Genomic DNA, 19051 nt, shown 5'->3' with positions numbered 1-19051 from the left:
CATTCTTCAAGTCCAGTGGAATGATCACCTCCTCCATTATCACCTAACATTATTCCCAATGCTGTCCCCTCACCATCCCTTCTCCACTGGCTCCTGCCTCAGATCAAAAGCCGTCTCTTCTTCCACTGAATTCCCAAAGCATTGCTCTTTTGCAACATATCACTTTCTGTCTTACACTGCAGTTATGTTTTTTACATGCCTGTGTCCCTAAAAATACCATAAGCACGTAAAGGGCAAAGGTTGAAATCTTGCTCGTCTTTACATCCCCTGTGGTATCTCATAATACTTAAATTTAAGCTCCATCGCTAGATTCTACTAATAATGAACTATGTGACCTTGCGCAAGTAATGTAACCTGTTTGAATCAATTTGTTCATAAATCAAAAACATGTTCTAATTTAACAGTCTTAATTTGAGACGGTTTAAATTACATATTCCTGGAACTGCACAAGAAGACTTGAAAGCACATAAGAAAGTAAAGATTTCTGCATAAACTCTACAAGACCTAAAATTATGGCTGTATTAGCTGTTTCCACTGATAAATTCCTGCAATTTTTTTTTCTGACTTATTTGGATCAATATTGAGTGGGGTGGCTGTACCCTTTCTGGCTATCATTGCTACATCAAGTGTCAGTGACATAATCCACTCCTTAACTCTTAATTAGTGTAGCATTATGTTTGTGTGTTTGGAGGGACTCATTCATTCACTCATTTATTCCATGAATATTTATTGAGTATCTATTAACCAGGCATGCTTCCAGGTGATGAGCTCTCACATTTAGTGAATGGAAGAGAGGAGGAGAGAAAAGCTGGTGTAACTAAAGGAAGATTTTTCCTATTTTAATTATTCTATACAATCTCTCTCTCATTAGTAGATCATGAAGGTTTTAGACCAACTATGTTACGCTAAGACTCAAAGCAAACTCTCCTATGGTTAATGTTTCCTAAAAGCAGAAGAAAAATGCCTATTTTTTTCATTTGTCCAGATAATGTAGGGGAGTGAGTGCAAAGTGCTTCCACTCAATCCTTCTAAAGATAATACACTGGAAACATTTTGATGGGTGTGAATCACTCAGACAAGCATTCTTCACTCAAAAATAGAAACTTGCCTTATTTGTTCCAGATGTTATACAGCTGCAGGGAAGTTGAAGCCAGTGGTCCTGTTTTCAATGCAACCAAACTCTTATTGCATTCGGAATTTCTTAACCAATGAACTCAGATTACTTGTTCTAAGACCTGCACAATTTTCTTTTTTCCACTGTTACCATTCACAAACAGCTAAGTTTCATGGGAACCATGCTTCAGAATTAATGAGTCTACAGCTGTGTTGTACAAAGAAAATACATCCTGTTTATCACTGTCTCCTCCTTTCATTTATCTTGACTTTAATTTTAAGCATAAAATATTTCAAAGAGAGTACTTGAAGGAAAAGAAAAGGAGAGTTGAGTTGTATTATTCTTATAATATTTTAGAGCACCTTAACTATGGAGTTATAAGAAGGTGCTCATCTTAGGAAGAATTTCTAGCAAAATTATTAACAAAAATATTGTGTATAAAAATGTATTTCTTATCATTGTGCATTTGTAGTTTTAAAAACTTGACATTTTAGCGTGTTTTTTAATTCTTCTGTAGGTCTGTAAGAGCTGCCTTGTGAATGTATGAAATATAAAAGGGTCATGACTCTTTGGAGAGGGTGAATAAGTTAAGAAAATACGTAGGAGATGTAAATGCTAATTTTATATCTAGTCCATAAAAATGAAAATACTTGTGTTCTGTTTTGTTTGAGAATACTTATGTTTGAGAACAGAGTGCCAGATCTCTTGAGATTATTGTCTCTTTATGGAGAAGGTTTTCTCAAATTGTGGTTCATGGACAATCTGTAGCACAATCACACTGGCTTGTTTATGAAAATATGTACTTCTGGGCCCAGTTCAGTCCGAATCTCTGGGAGTTGGACCTGGGGCTGTAGAGGGACCCTGGAGATCAGAAAACAACAATAACAACAACACTCTCATCTTCTAGATGTGACATTAAAGCCCAGGGAGGTTAAGTGAATTTCTCAAGGCCATGCAGTCAGTTAGTAGTAAAGTAAGGCCTAGAATTTCATTTATTGGTGCTGAGACCAACATTCTTTTCCAGCAAGTCAGCTATTAATTTTTATCTTCAAAAAGATAGAATTCCAATAGAATTTAAATAAATATGAGTATCCAAATATTTCAGGTGGTCCACCCAGTAATTCTTGACTCTTATCACCAATTAACTAAATCCTTGTTTTTTCTCCAGGATTTGGAAGTACCTTTCCTTCAGACTAATCGTGAATCTTTTGAATCATCATCAAAATCTTCCAGAAAAAAAGAGGAAAATGTTATATTTTATGTGTTGTTAGCTAATTCTTTGAAATCTCATGATTGATTATTTTGGAAGTGAGTGTTTTAGTTAAAGTTATTTGAACCATGTTCAAGTAATAGTTTGCATTCAATAACGATTCCATAAAGACTATAAAAACTATAATTCGCGACATACATTCTTGAAGTATTTATATTCCATTAGGTAAAACAGAGCCCTAAAATAGTTTGTGTGATGTCATTCAAAACGTATTCAAATATTTGTTTCACACATCTTAATGGAGCTATTAATAATTTTATATCTTTTCTTTTATGTATAGTTTTGCCTTCTAAAAGGAAAAGACTCTGTGAATGCTATTTATTAAGTTTTCTGTACTTTGCCTAAACTGATAATATTTTGATGCCTGTTTAGGATAAGTAAAGAGGCATCACTAGAGAAAAGTTGTGCTGTAAACTTCCCTGGTATTCATGGATTCATAATGAATATGGCGCTAAAGATTTTCAGGTCCAGTCCTTCATTTTACTACTGAGAAACCTGAGACCAAAACAAGAGTAGTGTTTTTTGAAGGAGATAGCATTGTGTCAGAAACTGCTAGTTGTCTACCCAAACCGCTCTTCTCCCTTTCCCAGAACTCCTGTTTTCAGGAGTTTCAAGGCCACCTGAATAAAGATTACATTTTCCTAGAGAAAGCAAAATACCATATGATTTCACTCATATGTGGAAGATAAAAAACAACAACAACAACCAAACACATAGTTATAAAGAATAGACTGGTGGTTACTAGAGGGGAAGTGGGAAGGGGGGAAGGTTGAAAAGAGTAAAAGGGCAAAAAAAAGATTACATTTCCCAGCCTTTTGTGTAGCTAGATATGGCCATATGACTAGGCTTTTGCCATGAAACATAAGTGGACATTTGTGTGGTAGCTTTTGGGAAACTTCCTTAAAAGGGATGTCCTTTGCACCCTCTGAGCTTCCTCCATGACTTCTGTTTGGAATGTGGTTGTTTTGGCTGGACATCTATTTTGGCCCATGAGGATGAGGGCCACCCTGGCCCAGATGACTGTGTAGCTGCCCTTCCAACTTTGGGCTGACACTATGTAGACTCACACATGGGAGAGAAAGAAGCTTCTGTTCTGTTTAAGTCACTGTCTTGGGGTTTCTGATATTTGGAGCTGTATGTGATTGCAGGCAATAATTCATTTCTTGCTACAGAATTTCATTCTTTGAGCACATAGTTATTGAGCGCTTTTTATGAGCAAGGAACTGTACCAAGTGGATATGAAGCAAAAATCATTTGATTTTTGATTGTGAATTTCTAAAAAGTTTTTGAAACCAGAATCCCCTTTTCTTTTGGTCCATCCTTGCCCCTATCCCAGGCATAGCACACAATTTCTATCCTTTCACTATGAAGGAATATTGCTCTTGACTTTGAATTTTAGATTGATGCTGTCATGTGAGTAACGAATTTTTCAAAAGTTAAAAAAAAAAAACCTGTGCAACTCATATGATTTTAAGTAAAGTTTTAACCTTCACCCCCAAACATATGACAAGTCAAGGTTAAAAAAATCATGATTCAATGCAGTCTTTGAAAATATGTAAAATATAAATATTGTCCTTGAACAAATTCAAAATATCATGGGACATGTCTTTAAAATATTTAAAGAAAATGTATTTTCTAAGTTAACACTTCGAAATACACGAAAGGCCATACTGTTCAGTGTTAGTCACATATAAAAAGGGATATTAGAATTCTGGGTACGTATGTGAGGTGAGGGTCTCCCTTCCCTAAATGACTCATCTCCCCATTTAGAGCAAGAAGTGACTGAACATCCCCAGGATCAGAGCAAACAAATGCATTGTCCACTAGCTCCCTGATCTAATTCTGCTACTAGGTATGGAGTAGTCTTCCTACTTGTAAATTCTATTTAAATTCCTCCCAAACTCTTCCTTATTGATTTCTGACAATTTATTGTTTTGTAGTTTTTTCTTTAATAGGACATACTCTAAGTTTCAACCTAGTTTTTCATTTCTAGATTTAAAAACTTAAGTGTGTCAAATATTTAATAGATTTTTGAATAATGATAGAAATACAATAAAATTTGGAGAGATATATAAACGTAAAACTAGACTTGCCTTTGGGTCCACATTGAGAATTTTTCTGTCTCTCTGGTATTTGAAAAGTAAGCCTTCTGGATTATCAGCAATCACTTGATAATTGGGAGTTGAATTCCAAACAGCAATATGACTGTCCCAGTTGTAAAAGCTATAGAGATAAATATTTATTAGGAATTAATATGACTAATACATTAAATTGACAAATATATTTCAGAAAATATTTGGGGCAGTTCAGTTTCAAGATAAATGGATGGGATATAGTCTGTATAATCAAGTAGAACACATGTGTGATTAAAATTCTTGCAGACGAGATTAGACTGGGTTATTCTCAAATCATTTAGATACATATTTATGACTATTTTGCATGATTTCCTGGTTTGGACACTCTAGGACTAGACCCTATTCCAATATTATATTCCCAGGAAGTCAAGAAGAAAATTGATGCAATTTAAAGCTATTTCTTCTAGCTCAGGCTCTTCAGGGTATTAAGAGTATTCAGGGTATTAAGAGACTGTTTACCAGAAGGAAAGGCAGGCTAAGTCACCTCTTTTCATTCAAAACAAATTAATTTATTTCTTTCAGGCTCTATTTTTCAATAATATGTTTCCTAGGGAGTGAGGAAACTATTGAGTTCGAGAGGTTACCATAGGCCAGGCATGATGTGATGTATTCTGTCACAATACCCACATGATGTTGCTCTCATTTCACAGACAAGGCAAGTAGACTGGGGAGGTCAACTAGCATGGTTAAGGCCCTGCAACTAATATGTCATAGGACTAATATTGCAACCCAGATCTGTGTGTTTCAAAGGACACATGTGCTCTGTCTAGTGTTTAACATTGCCTGCATTTTATCCTTTGTTTTGGTTGATCTTCTATGAAAACTTTCTATTTTTTCCATGTCTTCTTTTATACCTATTTGTCAAAAGTGAATATAATACTGTCTTATGAATTGGAAGAATCCTCAAAACAGTCATGTATCACTTAATGATGGGCATATGTTCTGAGAAATGCATCCTTAGGTGATTTCGTCGTTGTGCGAACATCATAGAGTGTACTTACACAAACCTACATGGTATAGCCTACTCCACACCTAGGCTATAGAGTACTAATCTTATGGGACCACCGTCATATATGTGGTCCCTTGTTGACTGAAACGTTGTTACGCGGTGTGTGACTGTATACTTATTTTACATATATTATTCCTGTTAACACATTTCTAATATAATGTTAACATGTTTAAATATTAACACATTTCTAATATGTCTAATGTTATCCTTTTTCTGGGTATTTTGCCCTCTATGACTCCCCTTCTTCATTTTTTTTTAAAAATTTTATTTGTTTATTTATTTTTTTCCCCCAAAGCCCCAGTAGATAGTTGTATGTCATAGCTGCACATCCTTCTAGTTGCTGTATGTGGGACATGGCCTCAGCATGGCCAGAGAAGCGGTGCGTTGGTGCGCGCCCGGGATCCGAACCCGGGCTGCCAGCGGCGGAGCGCGTGCACTTAACCCCTAAGCCACGGGGCCGGCCCCCCTTCTTCATTTTGAAAGAGTAGATTTCTTTGATTAAACTCACTCTGAATTATATCATTTTCTGAGGCATCAACTTTCATGCTTTTACCTGAAAATGTAATGTTTACCCTCAAATTTCTCAGTATTCAGAAAGGACTGATTACATAGATTATATATTTGTATAATTGGGGGTCGTGTTAGTGAGAACTACGGCTCTTTTGTCCGCTAGTACTCTTTCTATGGTCAGACATAGGAGTGCCTGCCCTTTCTGAGGCACAGAGTTAGGAAAAGTGGTTTTCCAAACATCTTTGTTCAGTCGATCCTCCCCAAGAGAGCGGGAATGACTATCTGATTGGTGAATTGAGGAAAGGAACTGAGCATTCATGGTCCTCCCTTTAGCTAGCTGTCATAAGTGAAGTATATCATGGCAGGCTCAGCCTCCAACAGGGCGATGGTAGGGTAGCAGCCTATAGTCCTGGTGATAAATTCAATCAGTGGTGAAGGTATTAGGAGCCAATTTGTCTATGCACCAAGCTGGGCTCTCCAATTCAGTTAAATCTATAATAAGAAGATAATTTGACCTCCATCTTTCTGGCTGTTCAGTTAGGAGACTGTCAAATTGCAATAGGGGAAAGGGGTATGATTCTAAACCTTACACAGAAGTCTCTTAAATAATTATTTCTGAGATATATAGATATAGATAATCCCAGTAAAATGCCTGAGTCATAGCTATGCTTAGAGTGGCATGGTTTATATCACACATTCCTATCTTGTTGCTCAGACTAAAAGCGTTATTGAAGTCCAGGCAGATTTTATATATCTAGTCTTTATATAAGAAAATTAATTTGTGTAGCACATGGTACTTTTTTTTCTATTGAGGTCTTAATAGTTTATAACATTGTGAAATTTTGGTTGTATATTTTTGTTTGTCAATCACCATATACATGTCTCCTTTCACCCCTTGTGCCCACTCCCTACCCCTCTTGCTCCTGGTAACCACAATACAGTTTTCTCTGTCCATGTATTGGTTTATATTCCACATATGAGTGAGATCATATGGTGTTTGTCTTTCTCTTTCTGGCTTATTTCACTTAACATAATACCCTCCAGGTCCATCCATGTTGTTGCAAATGAGACGATTTTGTCTTTTTTTATGGCCAAGTAGTATTCCATTGTGTATATATACCATATCTTCTTGATCCAATCATCAGTTGAGGGACACTTGGGTTACTTCCACTTCTTGGCTATAGTGAATAATGCTGCAATGAACATAGAGGTGCATAAGCCTCTTTGGATTGCTGATTTCAGGTTTGTTGGATAGATTCCCAGTAGGGAGATAGCTGGATCATAGGGTATTTCTATTTTTAACTTTTTTGAGGAATCTCCATACTGTTTTCCATAGAGGCTGTACCAGTTTGCATTCCCACCAGCTGTGTATGAGGGTTCCTGTTTCTCCACATCCTCTCCAATATTTGTTATTTTTTGGCTTGGTGATTATAGCCATTCTAACGGGTGTGAGGTGATATCTTAGTGTTGTTTTGATTTGCATTTCCCTGATGATTAGTGATGTTGAGCATCTTTTCATGTGCCCATTGGCCATCTGTATATCTTCTTTGGAGAAGTGTCTGTTCATTTCCTCTGCCCATTTTTTGATCGGGTTGTTTGTTTTTTGTTGTTCAGTTGTGTGAGTTTTTTATATATTATGGAGATTAACCTCTTGTCAGATATATGTTTTGCAAATATTTTCTCCCAGCTGGTGGGTTGTCTATTCATTTTGATCCTGGTTTCATTTGTCTTGTGGAAGCTCTTTAATCTGATGAAGTCCTTAGCATGTGGTACTTTTGATGAAGCAATTTGAATTGCTCGTCAATACTTTTGTTTTCCTAGGCAGGGATGGGAAAAGTTTCATTTCACATGCCAATTATAATAGCTAACAATTATTTAATAAAGAAACTAACATGTATTTAATAAGTACCATGTGCTGGGTACTGTTCTGAGCCTAATGAATTTATAATCTCATTTAATCTTATCACCAACCCCATGAGTAGGTATAAAATTGTCTCATTTTGTACATGCAGAGCTCAGGTGATCCTGAAGTGTACTTGTGGATGAAAATGAGGGACTGGATTTGAGAAGATACTAAAAAGTGGACTTAACGGTTATGAGAGAGAGAGCGACAAAATAAGAGTGTAGGATTCCTCTCAGATTTCTGGTTTGGATTCCTAAGTGTATGGAATTACTTACTAGGATATAAAATATAAGAGGAGGAACAGATTGCGGGTGGGGTAGGCGTTCTGTTTTGGATATGTTGAACTTGAAATCCCTGTGAAACATTCGAGAAAATGAAAGCGAGGATCTTGGTTTGTGTTGTTTACTGCCCTATTTCCAACACTTCCTCTCAGTCCATGCCTGACACGTGGTAGATGCTGAATGCATATTAATTGAATAAATAAATAACGGATGAACTTCTGAACTTTAGAAAGTTTTCTAAGATCAAGTAATAGATCTGGAAGTATCAGTGGTACTTAAATTCAAAGAGGTGGCTGAGATGGACAAAGGAGAACACAGAGGCAAGGATGAAATCTGGGGACATCAATTTATAGGGATGAATGAGGAATCAGCAAAGGAGAGTAAACAACAGTGATGTGAAGCATCAGAAAGGACCATGAGAGAGTTATTTTGTTGCAAAAACTGAAGAGAGGAGAATATATCAAGAAAGAGCACTTTAAGAAAGGCTACAGTGCCAAATGCTTCATAAATTACGTAAGGTATGAAAAGAGTCCATCAAAATTTGCACTCGGAACGATGTTACAGGGAGAGCAGTTGCAGTGGAATGGTGGAGCAAAATTCAGGTTATGAGAATTTAAGGGAAGATGAGAAAAGATTACTGGATAAAAATAATTCCTTAGAGAATTTAGTTGTGAAGGGAACAAGGAAACTAGGACAGCACTAGAGAGGGGGGAAAAAATTAAAGTCAGTTTTTGTGTGTTTTTTTAAGATGGAGTATTCTTGAATATGTTTCTATGGTGTGAAGAGGGAAAAGTAGAGAAAGCAGGACCCTAAAGGGGCAGGAGCCAGCCCTGGTGGTCCAGTGGTTAAGATTCGGTGCTCTTACTACTGCGGACTGGGTTCATTTCCTGGTCAGGGAATCACACACCAGCCTGTCGGTTGTCACACTGTGGTGGCTGTGTGTTGCTATGAGGCTGAAAGCTATGCCACCGGGATTTCAGATACCAGCTGGGTCACCCATGGTGGGCAGTTTTCAGCGGAGCTTCCAGACCACACAGACTAAGAAGAAGGACCTGGCCACCCACTTCCAAAACAACTGGCCATGAAAACCCTTCGAATAATAGCTGAGCATTGTCTGATGGAGCGCTGGAAGGTGAGAGGATGGTGCAAAAAGACCAGGCAGGGTTCCCTCTGCTACACAGGGTCACTAGGAGTCAGAATGGACTCCACAGCACTAACAACAAAAAAAGAGGCAGGAGCTGTAAAAAGGCCTTATCATAAAAAATTATATATGAGAAGATGTATCTCATATGCAACAGCACTATGTTATTCCTTTATCTATGTAAGCTAATCTGATTTTAGTAAGAGCCCTGCATATTATTTATTACTACTCATATTATATAGATAAGGGAACTGAAGCTGAGAGAAGATAATTAATTTTTTTACGTTTACATATCTAATAGTACTAGAATACAGTCTCAAACCCAAACTACAGAATCTAAAACAAGTGTTCTTTAAAAAAATGTTTTTTTCTATTGTGGTAAGAATACTAAACGTGTGATCTACCCTCTTAACAAATGTTTACGTCTACCACACAGCATTGTTGACTATAGGTACAATGTTGTAAAGCAGATCTCTAGCGCTTATTTATCTTGCTGAACTGAAACTTTATGCCCATGGTTAGTACCACCCCAATTCTCCTTCCCTGCAGCCCCAGGCAACCACCATTCTACTTGATTCTATGAATTTGACTATTTTAGATACCTCATATAAGTAAAATCATACAGTATTTGTCTTTCTGTGACTGGCTTATTTTACTTTCTGTAATGTCCTCAAGGTTCGTCCCATGTTGTCACATATTGCAGAATTTCCTTCTTTCTTAAGGCTCAATAAATATCCCATTTTATGTATATATCACATTTTCTTTATCCATTCATCTGTCAATGGACATTTAGGTAGTTTCCATACCTTGTCTATCGTGAATAGTTTCTTTTAGATCACATATATTTGAGTGGGTTTTTAAAATCCATTCAGCCACTCTATGTCTTTTGATTGAGGGGTTTAATCCACTTACACTTAAAGTAATTATTGATAGGGAAGGATTTTACTTTTGCCCTTTTATTGTTTCTGTTAGTCCTGGGGTTCTTTCACGTGTCTTTTTCTCTCTTGCTGTCTTCTTTTGTGTTTTGTTGATTTTTTATTGATATGGTTTGAATACTTTATCTTTTTCTTTTGTATATCTTCTATAAGTATTTTTTTGTAGCTATCTTGGGAGTCACATAAAATATCTTATAGTTGTAACAGTCAATTTTAAGCTAATAATAACTTAAGTTCAATCACATACACAAACTTTACACTTTAACTTCTCGCCCCCATGTACTTTATGTTGTCATGACACATCTATTCATACTGTGTATCTTTTAACTTTTTTAGTTATAGTTATTTTTAATGTTTGTCTTTTAACTTTTATAGTAGAATTAAAAATGATTTACTTACTAACATTACAGTATCATAGTACTCTGTATTTGTTTATACATTTACCTTTATCGATGTTTCATACTTCCTTATGCTATCATGTTTCTTTTTTTTTATTACAGTAACATTGGTTATAACATATATATATAATCACTCCTTTCACCCTCTTCCCTTCCCCCTTCCCCTCTGCTAACCACCAATCCAATCTCTGTCCCTATGTGTTTGTTTGTTGTTGTTTTTATCTTCTATTTATGAGTGAGATCAGATGACATTTGACTCTCTCTCTCTTACTTATTTTGCTTAGCATAATACCCTCAAAGTCCATCCATGTTGTCACAAATGGTCAGATTTCGCTCCTTTTTATGGCTGAGTAATATTCCATTGTGTATATATACCACATCTTCTTTCTCCCTTGATGAGCACTTAGGTTGCTTCCAAGTCTTGGCTATTGTGAATAATGCTGCAATGAACATAGGGGTACACATATCTTTATGCATTTGTGTTTTCATGTTCTCTGGATAAATACCCAGCAGTGGAATAGCTGGATTGTATGGTAGTTCTATTCTTCATTTTTTGAGGAATCTCCATACTGTTTTCCATAGTGGCTGCACCAGTTTGCACTCCCACCAGCAGTGTATGAGAGTTCCCTTCTCTCCACACCCTCTCCAACACTTGTTATTTCCTGTCTTGTTAGTTGTAGCCACTCAGATGGGCATAAGGTGATATCTCATTGTAGTTTTGATGTGCATTTCCCTGATAACTAGTGATGTTGAACATCTTTTCATGTGTCTGTTGGCCATCTGTATATCTTCTTTGGAGAAATTTCTGTTCAGATCTTTTGCCCATTTTTTAATTGGGTTGTTAGTTTTTCTGTTGTTGAGATGTATGAGTTCTTTATATATTTTGGATATTAACCGCTTATCAGATATATGGTTCGCAAATATCTTCTCCCAATTATTAGGTTGTCTTTTCGTTTGTTGATGGTTTCCTTTGCTGTGCAGAAGCTTTTCAGTTTTAGTTCTTATAAGGCAGATCTAGCAGTGATGAGTTCTCTCAGCTTTTCTCTGTCTGGGAAAGTCTTTTTCTCTCCTTCATTTTTGAAGGACAGTTTTGTTGGGTATAGTATTCTTGATTGGTAGCTCTTTTCCTTCAGAACTGTGAATATATCATCCCCACTCCCTTCTGGCCTGCAAGGTTTCTCCTGAAAATCTGCTGATTGTCTTATAAGGAAGGGATTCCCTTGGATGTGACAAGTTGCTTTTCTCTTGCTTCTTTCAAAATTCTATCTTTGTATTTGACTTTTGACAATTTGATTATAATGTGTCTTGATGTGGATTTCTTTGAATTTATCAAATTGGTGTCCTTTAAGCTTCCTGGATCTGGATATCCATTTCCTTCCACAGATTTTGGAAGTTTTCAGCCATTATTTCTTTGAATACATTTTCTGTTCCTTTATCTTTCTCTTCTCCTTCATACATAATGGGTATATTGGTTCCCTGATGGTGTCTTATGAGTCTCTTAAGCATTCTTCACTCTTTTTCATTCTCTTTTCTTTTCGCTCCTCTGCCTTAATTATTTCCAATGATCTGTCTTTGAGTTCACTGATCCTTTCTTCTGCTTGAGCTAGTCTTATGTTGAAACCCTCTAGTGAATTTTTTAAGTTAAGTTACTGTATTCTTTAGCTCCATAATTTCTTTTTTATATTCTTTAATATTTTCTATCTCTTTGTTGAATTTCTCACTTTGTTCATGCATTGTTCTCTTGACCTCAGTGAGCATCTTTATGATAGTTATTTTGAATTCTCTTTCAGGTAAATCATATTACTCCATTTCTTTAGGTCAATTTCTAGAGATTTATCTTGTTTCTTCTTTTGGAACATCTTTGCCTGATTCTTAATTTTTCTTGACTCTGTGTTGATGCCTGCACATTAGACAAAGCAAGCATCTCTTCCAGTCTTCATGGACTGGCCTCATACAGGAGAAGACCTCCACCAATCAATCAGCCTGGCTATAGATTCTAGGGGCCTCTTCCAACTTTCTCCCTCCCCAGGGAAAAGCAGGCAGCTGTGGGTTTTGTCTGCTTGCTCTGTGATGAGCAGAGGGTAGGATCTATGTTGTCTACCAGCCAAAGCTGCTGTCTCCATTCTCCCCTACATGGATAGACTATGCTCGGCCCATCAGAGCTCCAGAACTGGCAAGATAGAGGCCAGTGCTCTGGGGAGGACCCTCAGAACACTTAGGGGTCTGGATACACAAACCAACCCCTTCCTCCCCTGGGAGAAGCTGAGAGCTAGGGAGTTTCTTTTTGAGCATAATGTGCTGTGCCAGGGGTAGGGATTGTGGCAAGAAGGTGTCCCAAACCTCTATACTGGCTTTAGTGAGGCTAGTTTTGCAATCGCCTGGGGTGCAGGAGCCTTTCAATTAGTTTCTGGATTTCTCACAAAGGGAATTGGTCTGGGAATTGTTGCTGAATCTGTGTGTTTGTAGGGGGAAGGAGGTTCCAGAGCTTCCTACTCTGTTATCTTGCTGATGTCACCAATTGAAATGCTCTATCTGCTATTCCTTGATTACTTTTAAGTGGCAAAGTAATTGTCAATGCAGAATGGATTAATGTATATTTTAACCTTAATTCCACTCCTTTTAAGCCACCTATATGCAGATCCACATTCTAGATGTTGTCATAACTCATAACTTGATTTGAATTTTTATTGTCTATTAGTATTCCTTGTTAGTTCATTTACACTACCATTTTGACCTTATTGAGGCCTTCAATTTCCTTGGCTCACTCTTTTTATCCTAATTTACAACAACTAATTTCTTCATTTCTTTATTTATCCATGATTCACAAGAAACTTGCCAATAATCACAACTTTATTGCTCAATTGACCCTCTTTATATTGAAAAACACCAGCTCTAGATCGATTCAAATGTTTGCCTTCTCTGTTCCTGCATATGGTCTTCTGACAACTCTTGCTGAAAATAACATACTGTACCATTGATGTAATACTAAATTCCAAATCTCTAACCCCAGTTGGATTCCAGACACTGCAGAGTAATTTTTACACATCTCTAGTTATCTTTCTCTATCACTTATTACATTGTTCATGTCTTCTATTCCTCTACTTTCTTCCTTATTCTCAGAAGATGACCTCACTTCTTACTTTATTTTTTTTTTTATTTTTTTTTTTTTAAAGATTTTATTTATTTTTTCCCCCCAAAGCCCCAGTAGATAGTTGTATGTCATAGCTGCACATCCTTCTAGTTGCTGCATGTGGGACGCGGCCTCAGCACGGCTGGAGAAGCGGTGTGTCGGTGCGCGCCCTGCGCCCGGATCTGAACCCGGACCGCCAGCAGCAGAGCGCGCGCACTTAACCGCTAAGCCACGGGGCCGGCCCTCTTCTTACTTTATTAAGAGAATAAAGGATGTTAAATGGGAACATGATAAACATCCTGTCCCATCACCAGCAAATTTCTTTATATTGACAATGTTCCCTACCTCCTTCCATTCAACTCAGAAGAATAGGTGCCCCTCTTCCTTTCCAAGATAAAAGTCATCTCCATGTGTGTTCTGAATTACATCCTTTATTGCCTCTTTAGTTACTTCAAATAATTATCCAAAATTTCTCTAATATAATCAAACTCACCTCACCATAAGTTTTTCCTGGGAACTAACACACACAAATGATCCAAACTAAACAAGAAGCAGAAAGCAAGAAAAGAAATAACAAAAGATGGAAAGAGGGAAAGAAGTATAAAGAAGAGGGGTAAGAAGAGGAAAGGGAAGAAGAGAAAAGAAAAGATTGAAAAATCTCCCCAAATTCAGATTCTCTCTAGGTTGTCACAGTTTTCTTCTAATACATTACACTTAAACCCATCTTCTCTATGCCAACTTACTGCACCCCGTGCTCCCCCTCAGTTCTCTTGTCTGAGCTGCTGATCCACATCACCTGCTCAAATGTACTTAATGGGATAAATCACAGACTCCTCAATCTCAACATATCAAAAATTAAATTTTTCTTTCCCACCCTCCAAACCTATTTATCCTTGTTTTACTCTCCATATCACTAAGTGGCACTCAATAAATGTTTATTGATTAAATGAATGATATATGCCCATCTCTACTATTATTATTTATGATCCAATTGATTATATTATTGTCAGTTATTATAGAATTAAAATAAATAAGCAGCAAGAAGAATTATTTTAAAAGGAAATTAAGAGAATTGATCTAGAACATTGAACTGGGACTTAGGAAATCTAAACCCGGATACAATCATTTCAAATTTCTCTTATCTAAAGTTCAGAGGTTGAACTACATATTGCAAAGGTTCTTTATATGCTATTATTCTATGATTATAAAAGCCTTCTTTGATTTAGTGAGTTCTTACATGTTATATTGATTTATGTCTCAGTGTCCACATCTTGAAAATACTTGTAGAAAAGTTCAAATGTACTATATCTACAATAGATAGAAGAATAATAAGAGATGATTGATGTAAAATGATTTAAGATTTTTGGAATAAAAGAACAATTTTCCATTTGCTCCCTATAATAAATATCCTAGAAATTGGGCATTTTATTGCATAGGTATAACAGTATACTTACGTACAACTTATACAAATAAGTTGGAATAATGAAACAAAGTAAATATGTGTAAAGTCTGTTTATTAAGTGGTAAGGAGACCTCATTATGTTTTTGGAAACAATTACCTGTTTGTCATCTATTTTACATAACTCCTGATACCACAGAAAACACTTTGATGACAGCACAGGGCAACAGAGCTTTGGACCACCAGGGGGAGTAAATTTCAAAGCCATTGTCTCCCAAATACCTTGTTTGCCCTAGTTTTGCTCAATATCTTCCTTCAAATGGAACGGAAACGGCATACTTATGAAAATTACGAAAGCACAAAAGGGACAATGTTATTAATGATTTAAAACAATTGTACTTAAAAATACATTTAAAGGCAAGCTAAGGTCTTAGGGGTGAATATAGAACAAAAATAATGATTGTAACAACTCCAGTCTCCAATATGTAAAGCATAGAGAAAAAAATGAAATCACTACCATGTTCACATGCAATTTGACGTCACAGAGAACACATCAATGAAATTGAAGCTATTATCGTCTAAGAGAGTTTCTCCATGAATATACCCAATAGTTTATAATGATTAGGAAGGAGTTTTTGTTTCAATCTCCATTAATAATGAAATATTTTTGGATTTTATACATTTGGAACAGTAGGCATTGATAGCGCCTAAGACTTGCATATGGTTATAAAGTTAAAATGCATTTCACTTGAGAGAAAAAGAAAGAAAAAGTATTTATAAGATATAATTTTTAGGATAGAGAGATATTCATATTTAAAGGAATTTTGTAGAAACGGAAATAAACAATCTATAAAATTAGTTTTTGTGAAATCAAAAGATTTTATTGAAAATGAAAACTTAAGGGATTTCATATCAATCATGGGGACATTTAAGTGTTAAACATTATTGTCTCTTTTATTTTATCCCTGTATAGATAGACAGCCTGTAAGTAGGATCACCTTATAATTTTATTGTCCAAACTAGGATCCTTCTGAGAAAGAAGGGGCTGTTACTAATAATTGTGCCAAGACAACAAGAGTAAGCCCAAACAATGCCAGGCAAACTGAGACATGTGCTCTCCACACCTACAAACCGTGTAAACACTGCCATTTTAGAGTTGATTTATCCAATGTTTGTGTAAAATGTTTCCAAAGTTTTGCCATAGATTTGCCAGAAATATGATAAAGATGTTTAAACAATGCTAAAACATGTTTTCTTATGGTTGATCCTTCTTATTTTATTTTATTGCTGTGTAAAATTATATTATATGGAATTGCAGTTGTGGTATAGAGACATGAAATTTAATCTAGAATAATAAATATCCCCATTCTTTTTCTATTTTTTAAATAATACCAAAGCAGTACAACATTCTATAACAAACTAATTTTCTGAAATATCATATTCCATGTAAAAATACACGTTTGATCAGTTATTGTGGTTGGTAAGAATATGAAATCTAAAGTTTAGTGTTTCCATAAGTTAGTTAACTTGGCTCCTATTCATGGCTATATATTGTATCTCTAATTTCAATCAGCTATTTAATAAATGCATATGCCAGTTGGAAAATATAGATAACTGTTGAACAGCCCACTATAACTACTGAAATAATTGACAACATTAAAAGCCCTAGTGACAGACAGTCAGAAGGGTCATTCAATTCAATTGAACAAAATTTTGAGCATCTATTCTGTGCCAGGAATGGTCCTGAGTATTTAACAATCAAAAGAAACAATTCTTACCTTCAAGGAACTCATAGTCTATGGGACATGAAAAATGCAAACAAAGGATTATAATACAGTGAGAAAAATGATACAATAGAAATTTATATGAGGTGTTTTTGGACAGTAGGGGTCAAAAAAGAATATATGTCTTGGTAAAATATATTTCTAATGAGATTATCCTGATGGAAACCAGCAGGGTCAAGCATTCTAGGTAGAAATGATAGTAAAAGTTAGAATAGATAAGAACTGAAAAAAGTACATACATCAGTGTTAATCATTATGAGACATTTTCAGTAGTTCAATGAGAGATGAAGCAGAGGGTAAAGTGCTGTAGGTTGAGAATTAAATGTGAAATGTGACTCTTAACTCTCTCCTACCAAAATGCAGAAATGTTGGGTGTGCCTTCCCTTTGGAGCTGGAGTGGGCTTAGAGTGAAGTAAGCAAGGAGAGCTGGTAAGGTTGGTGTGGGATCACTTTAGGGCAGATAGATAGAAGGGAGTGTTCATTGCAGGCTAGCCACTGCTCCTAAATTTTCACTTGAGTAAGAAACAGGTGGGCAGCTGTCTGGCATGGTCACCATGTCATGTGCTCTCAACCAAAAGTGTGGCATCAAGTGGAGGGACTAGTTGTGGAAGGCTCTGTGGGAGAGGGGAATGGAATATAATACCTGGGATACTTGACTAATTGTAATAGATCCTCAAGGGTAGTGAATAATGTAACCCAATGAGCAGATTCCTTAAGTCACTACCAAGGAGCTCCTTGTTCAGAAGGACTCTTCTTATAGGTAGAGGTTCTGAGGAAGGATTCCATACCTGCTTCTTTACTCTTAAACTGTAAGCTGGCCTTCTCCCTGGGGACTCTAGCCCTCCTGTGAGGACTCTGGAATGCTTCAGTGGTAGCCCCAGGCAGCGGGAAAGGGGTGGGTGATAACAGATGTACCTATTACCAGATCTCCCCATGGTAGGGCAATGGAGATAGATTTATGAGTTACATGAGTTTTTCTATCAGAGCAAGTATTAGAAACATCCTGAAGTAACTTTCAGTTGCAAATCATAGAGTGAGAACATTAAGGTCAAGCAAGAATCCACCAACTAGTCCTATAGCAATTGGGCTATGTGGCCATTTGTGGTAAAGAGACTGAAGAGGAAGCACTTTCCCAAAGCAGAAACCTGAGGGGATGGTGCAGGGATGGGGTGGGTGTCACAGAGAGCCCTGCCTTAATCTCATTCATTTTCTGATATTATCGAAACAGTTGCTGCTAATGTTTATTTTGCATTGATATAGTGCTTTGTCATTTACAAAAAGCTTTCACCTTTATAATCTTGTTTAATGTCCAAAACAATCACGTGAGATAGGTAAGGTATAAATGTATTTATTATTATTATTATTTTACAGAAGAGAAAATTGAAGCTATAGAATGTTCTAGATATTATGTAGCAAAATCAGCATTCAATCTATGATTTTAAGATGATTATTTCATTGCTTGTCTTTGCTAACTATTACCGTATGTCAAGTTTCTCGGGCTAGGCAGAAGTCCTCTATGTCATGGAAGCAATAGTGTCCCCTGAGAGCAAACAATAGGGAGAGGAAGGGAAGGAATAAACTTCAAACAGGGGACTTTTTAAGCCAAATTGTCCCTTTACAGTAATAAAGCAGCTACAATGAAGGAGGTGTTTCATCTCAGGGAGTGTACAGAGTGACTCCTCCCCAAAATTGGGCTTAATTCACCATGTGCATTAGAGCAGGATTAGAAACCTCTGAGCTTTGTTTGAATTCACCAGGCCGGGTGTATATGGGGTGTGTGTGTTAAAATCCAACTTCGATTTCCTGACTAAACCAGGGTGATGATGGAAATAAAGCCTTTCTATGCAGTCTCTTTGTCTTCCAGAGACCCTTCTTGGCATGTTATGGATAATGTAATGAGTAGATCTTGTAGCAACAATTGCTTGTGTGAGTACCAGGGTTATCACCCGAGTGAGACACAGTGTGCTCTGAGATGAACAGGACTGGTCCAGGACATCTCCAAATACATGGCATCATTCATGGCAATTTTGCCAACTGTCTAG

At 36.6% G+C, this 19051-nt stretch overlaps 1 protein-coding gene across 3 annotated transcripts in view; it reads right to left on the bottom strand.

The window, feature by feature from the left end:
- Positions 1-19051, bottom strand: part of CFAP299 (cilia and flagella associated protein 299) — a 554549-nt gene that overhangs the window by 12191 nt on the left and 523307 nt on the right. For 2 of the 3 annotated variants that reach the window (XM_087434482.1, XM_004430878.3), the window contains exon 5: positions 4478-4607. The exons of the other annotated variant lie outside the window; for it this stretch is intronic. In XM_087434482.1, coding sequence (XP_087290608.1) covers positions 4478-4607 — 130 coding nt within the window. The remainder of the gene's footprint in view (positions 1-4477; positions 4608-19051) is intronic. 3 annotated transcript variants of the gene reach the window in all.

This window comes from Ceratotherium simum, chromosome 8, assembly GCF_057802395.1.
Source record: "Ceratotherium simum simum isolate JZ-2026a chromosome 8, ASM5780239v1, whole genome shotgun sequence".
Lineage (NCBI taxonomy): Eukaryota > Metazoa > Chordata > Mammalia > Perissodactyla > Rhinocerotidae > Ceratotherium > Ceratotherium simum.
The sequence above is the reverse complement of the archived record's forward strand: the minus strand, read 5'-3'. Positions and strand labels throughout refer to the sequence as shown.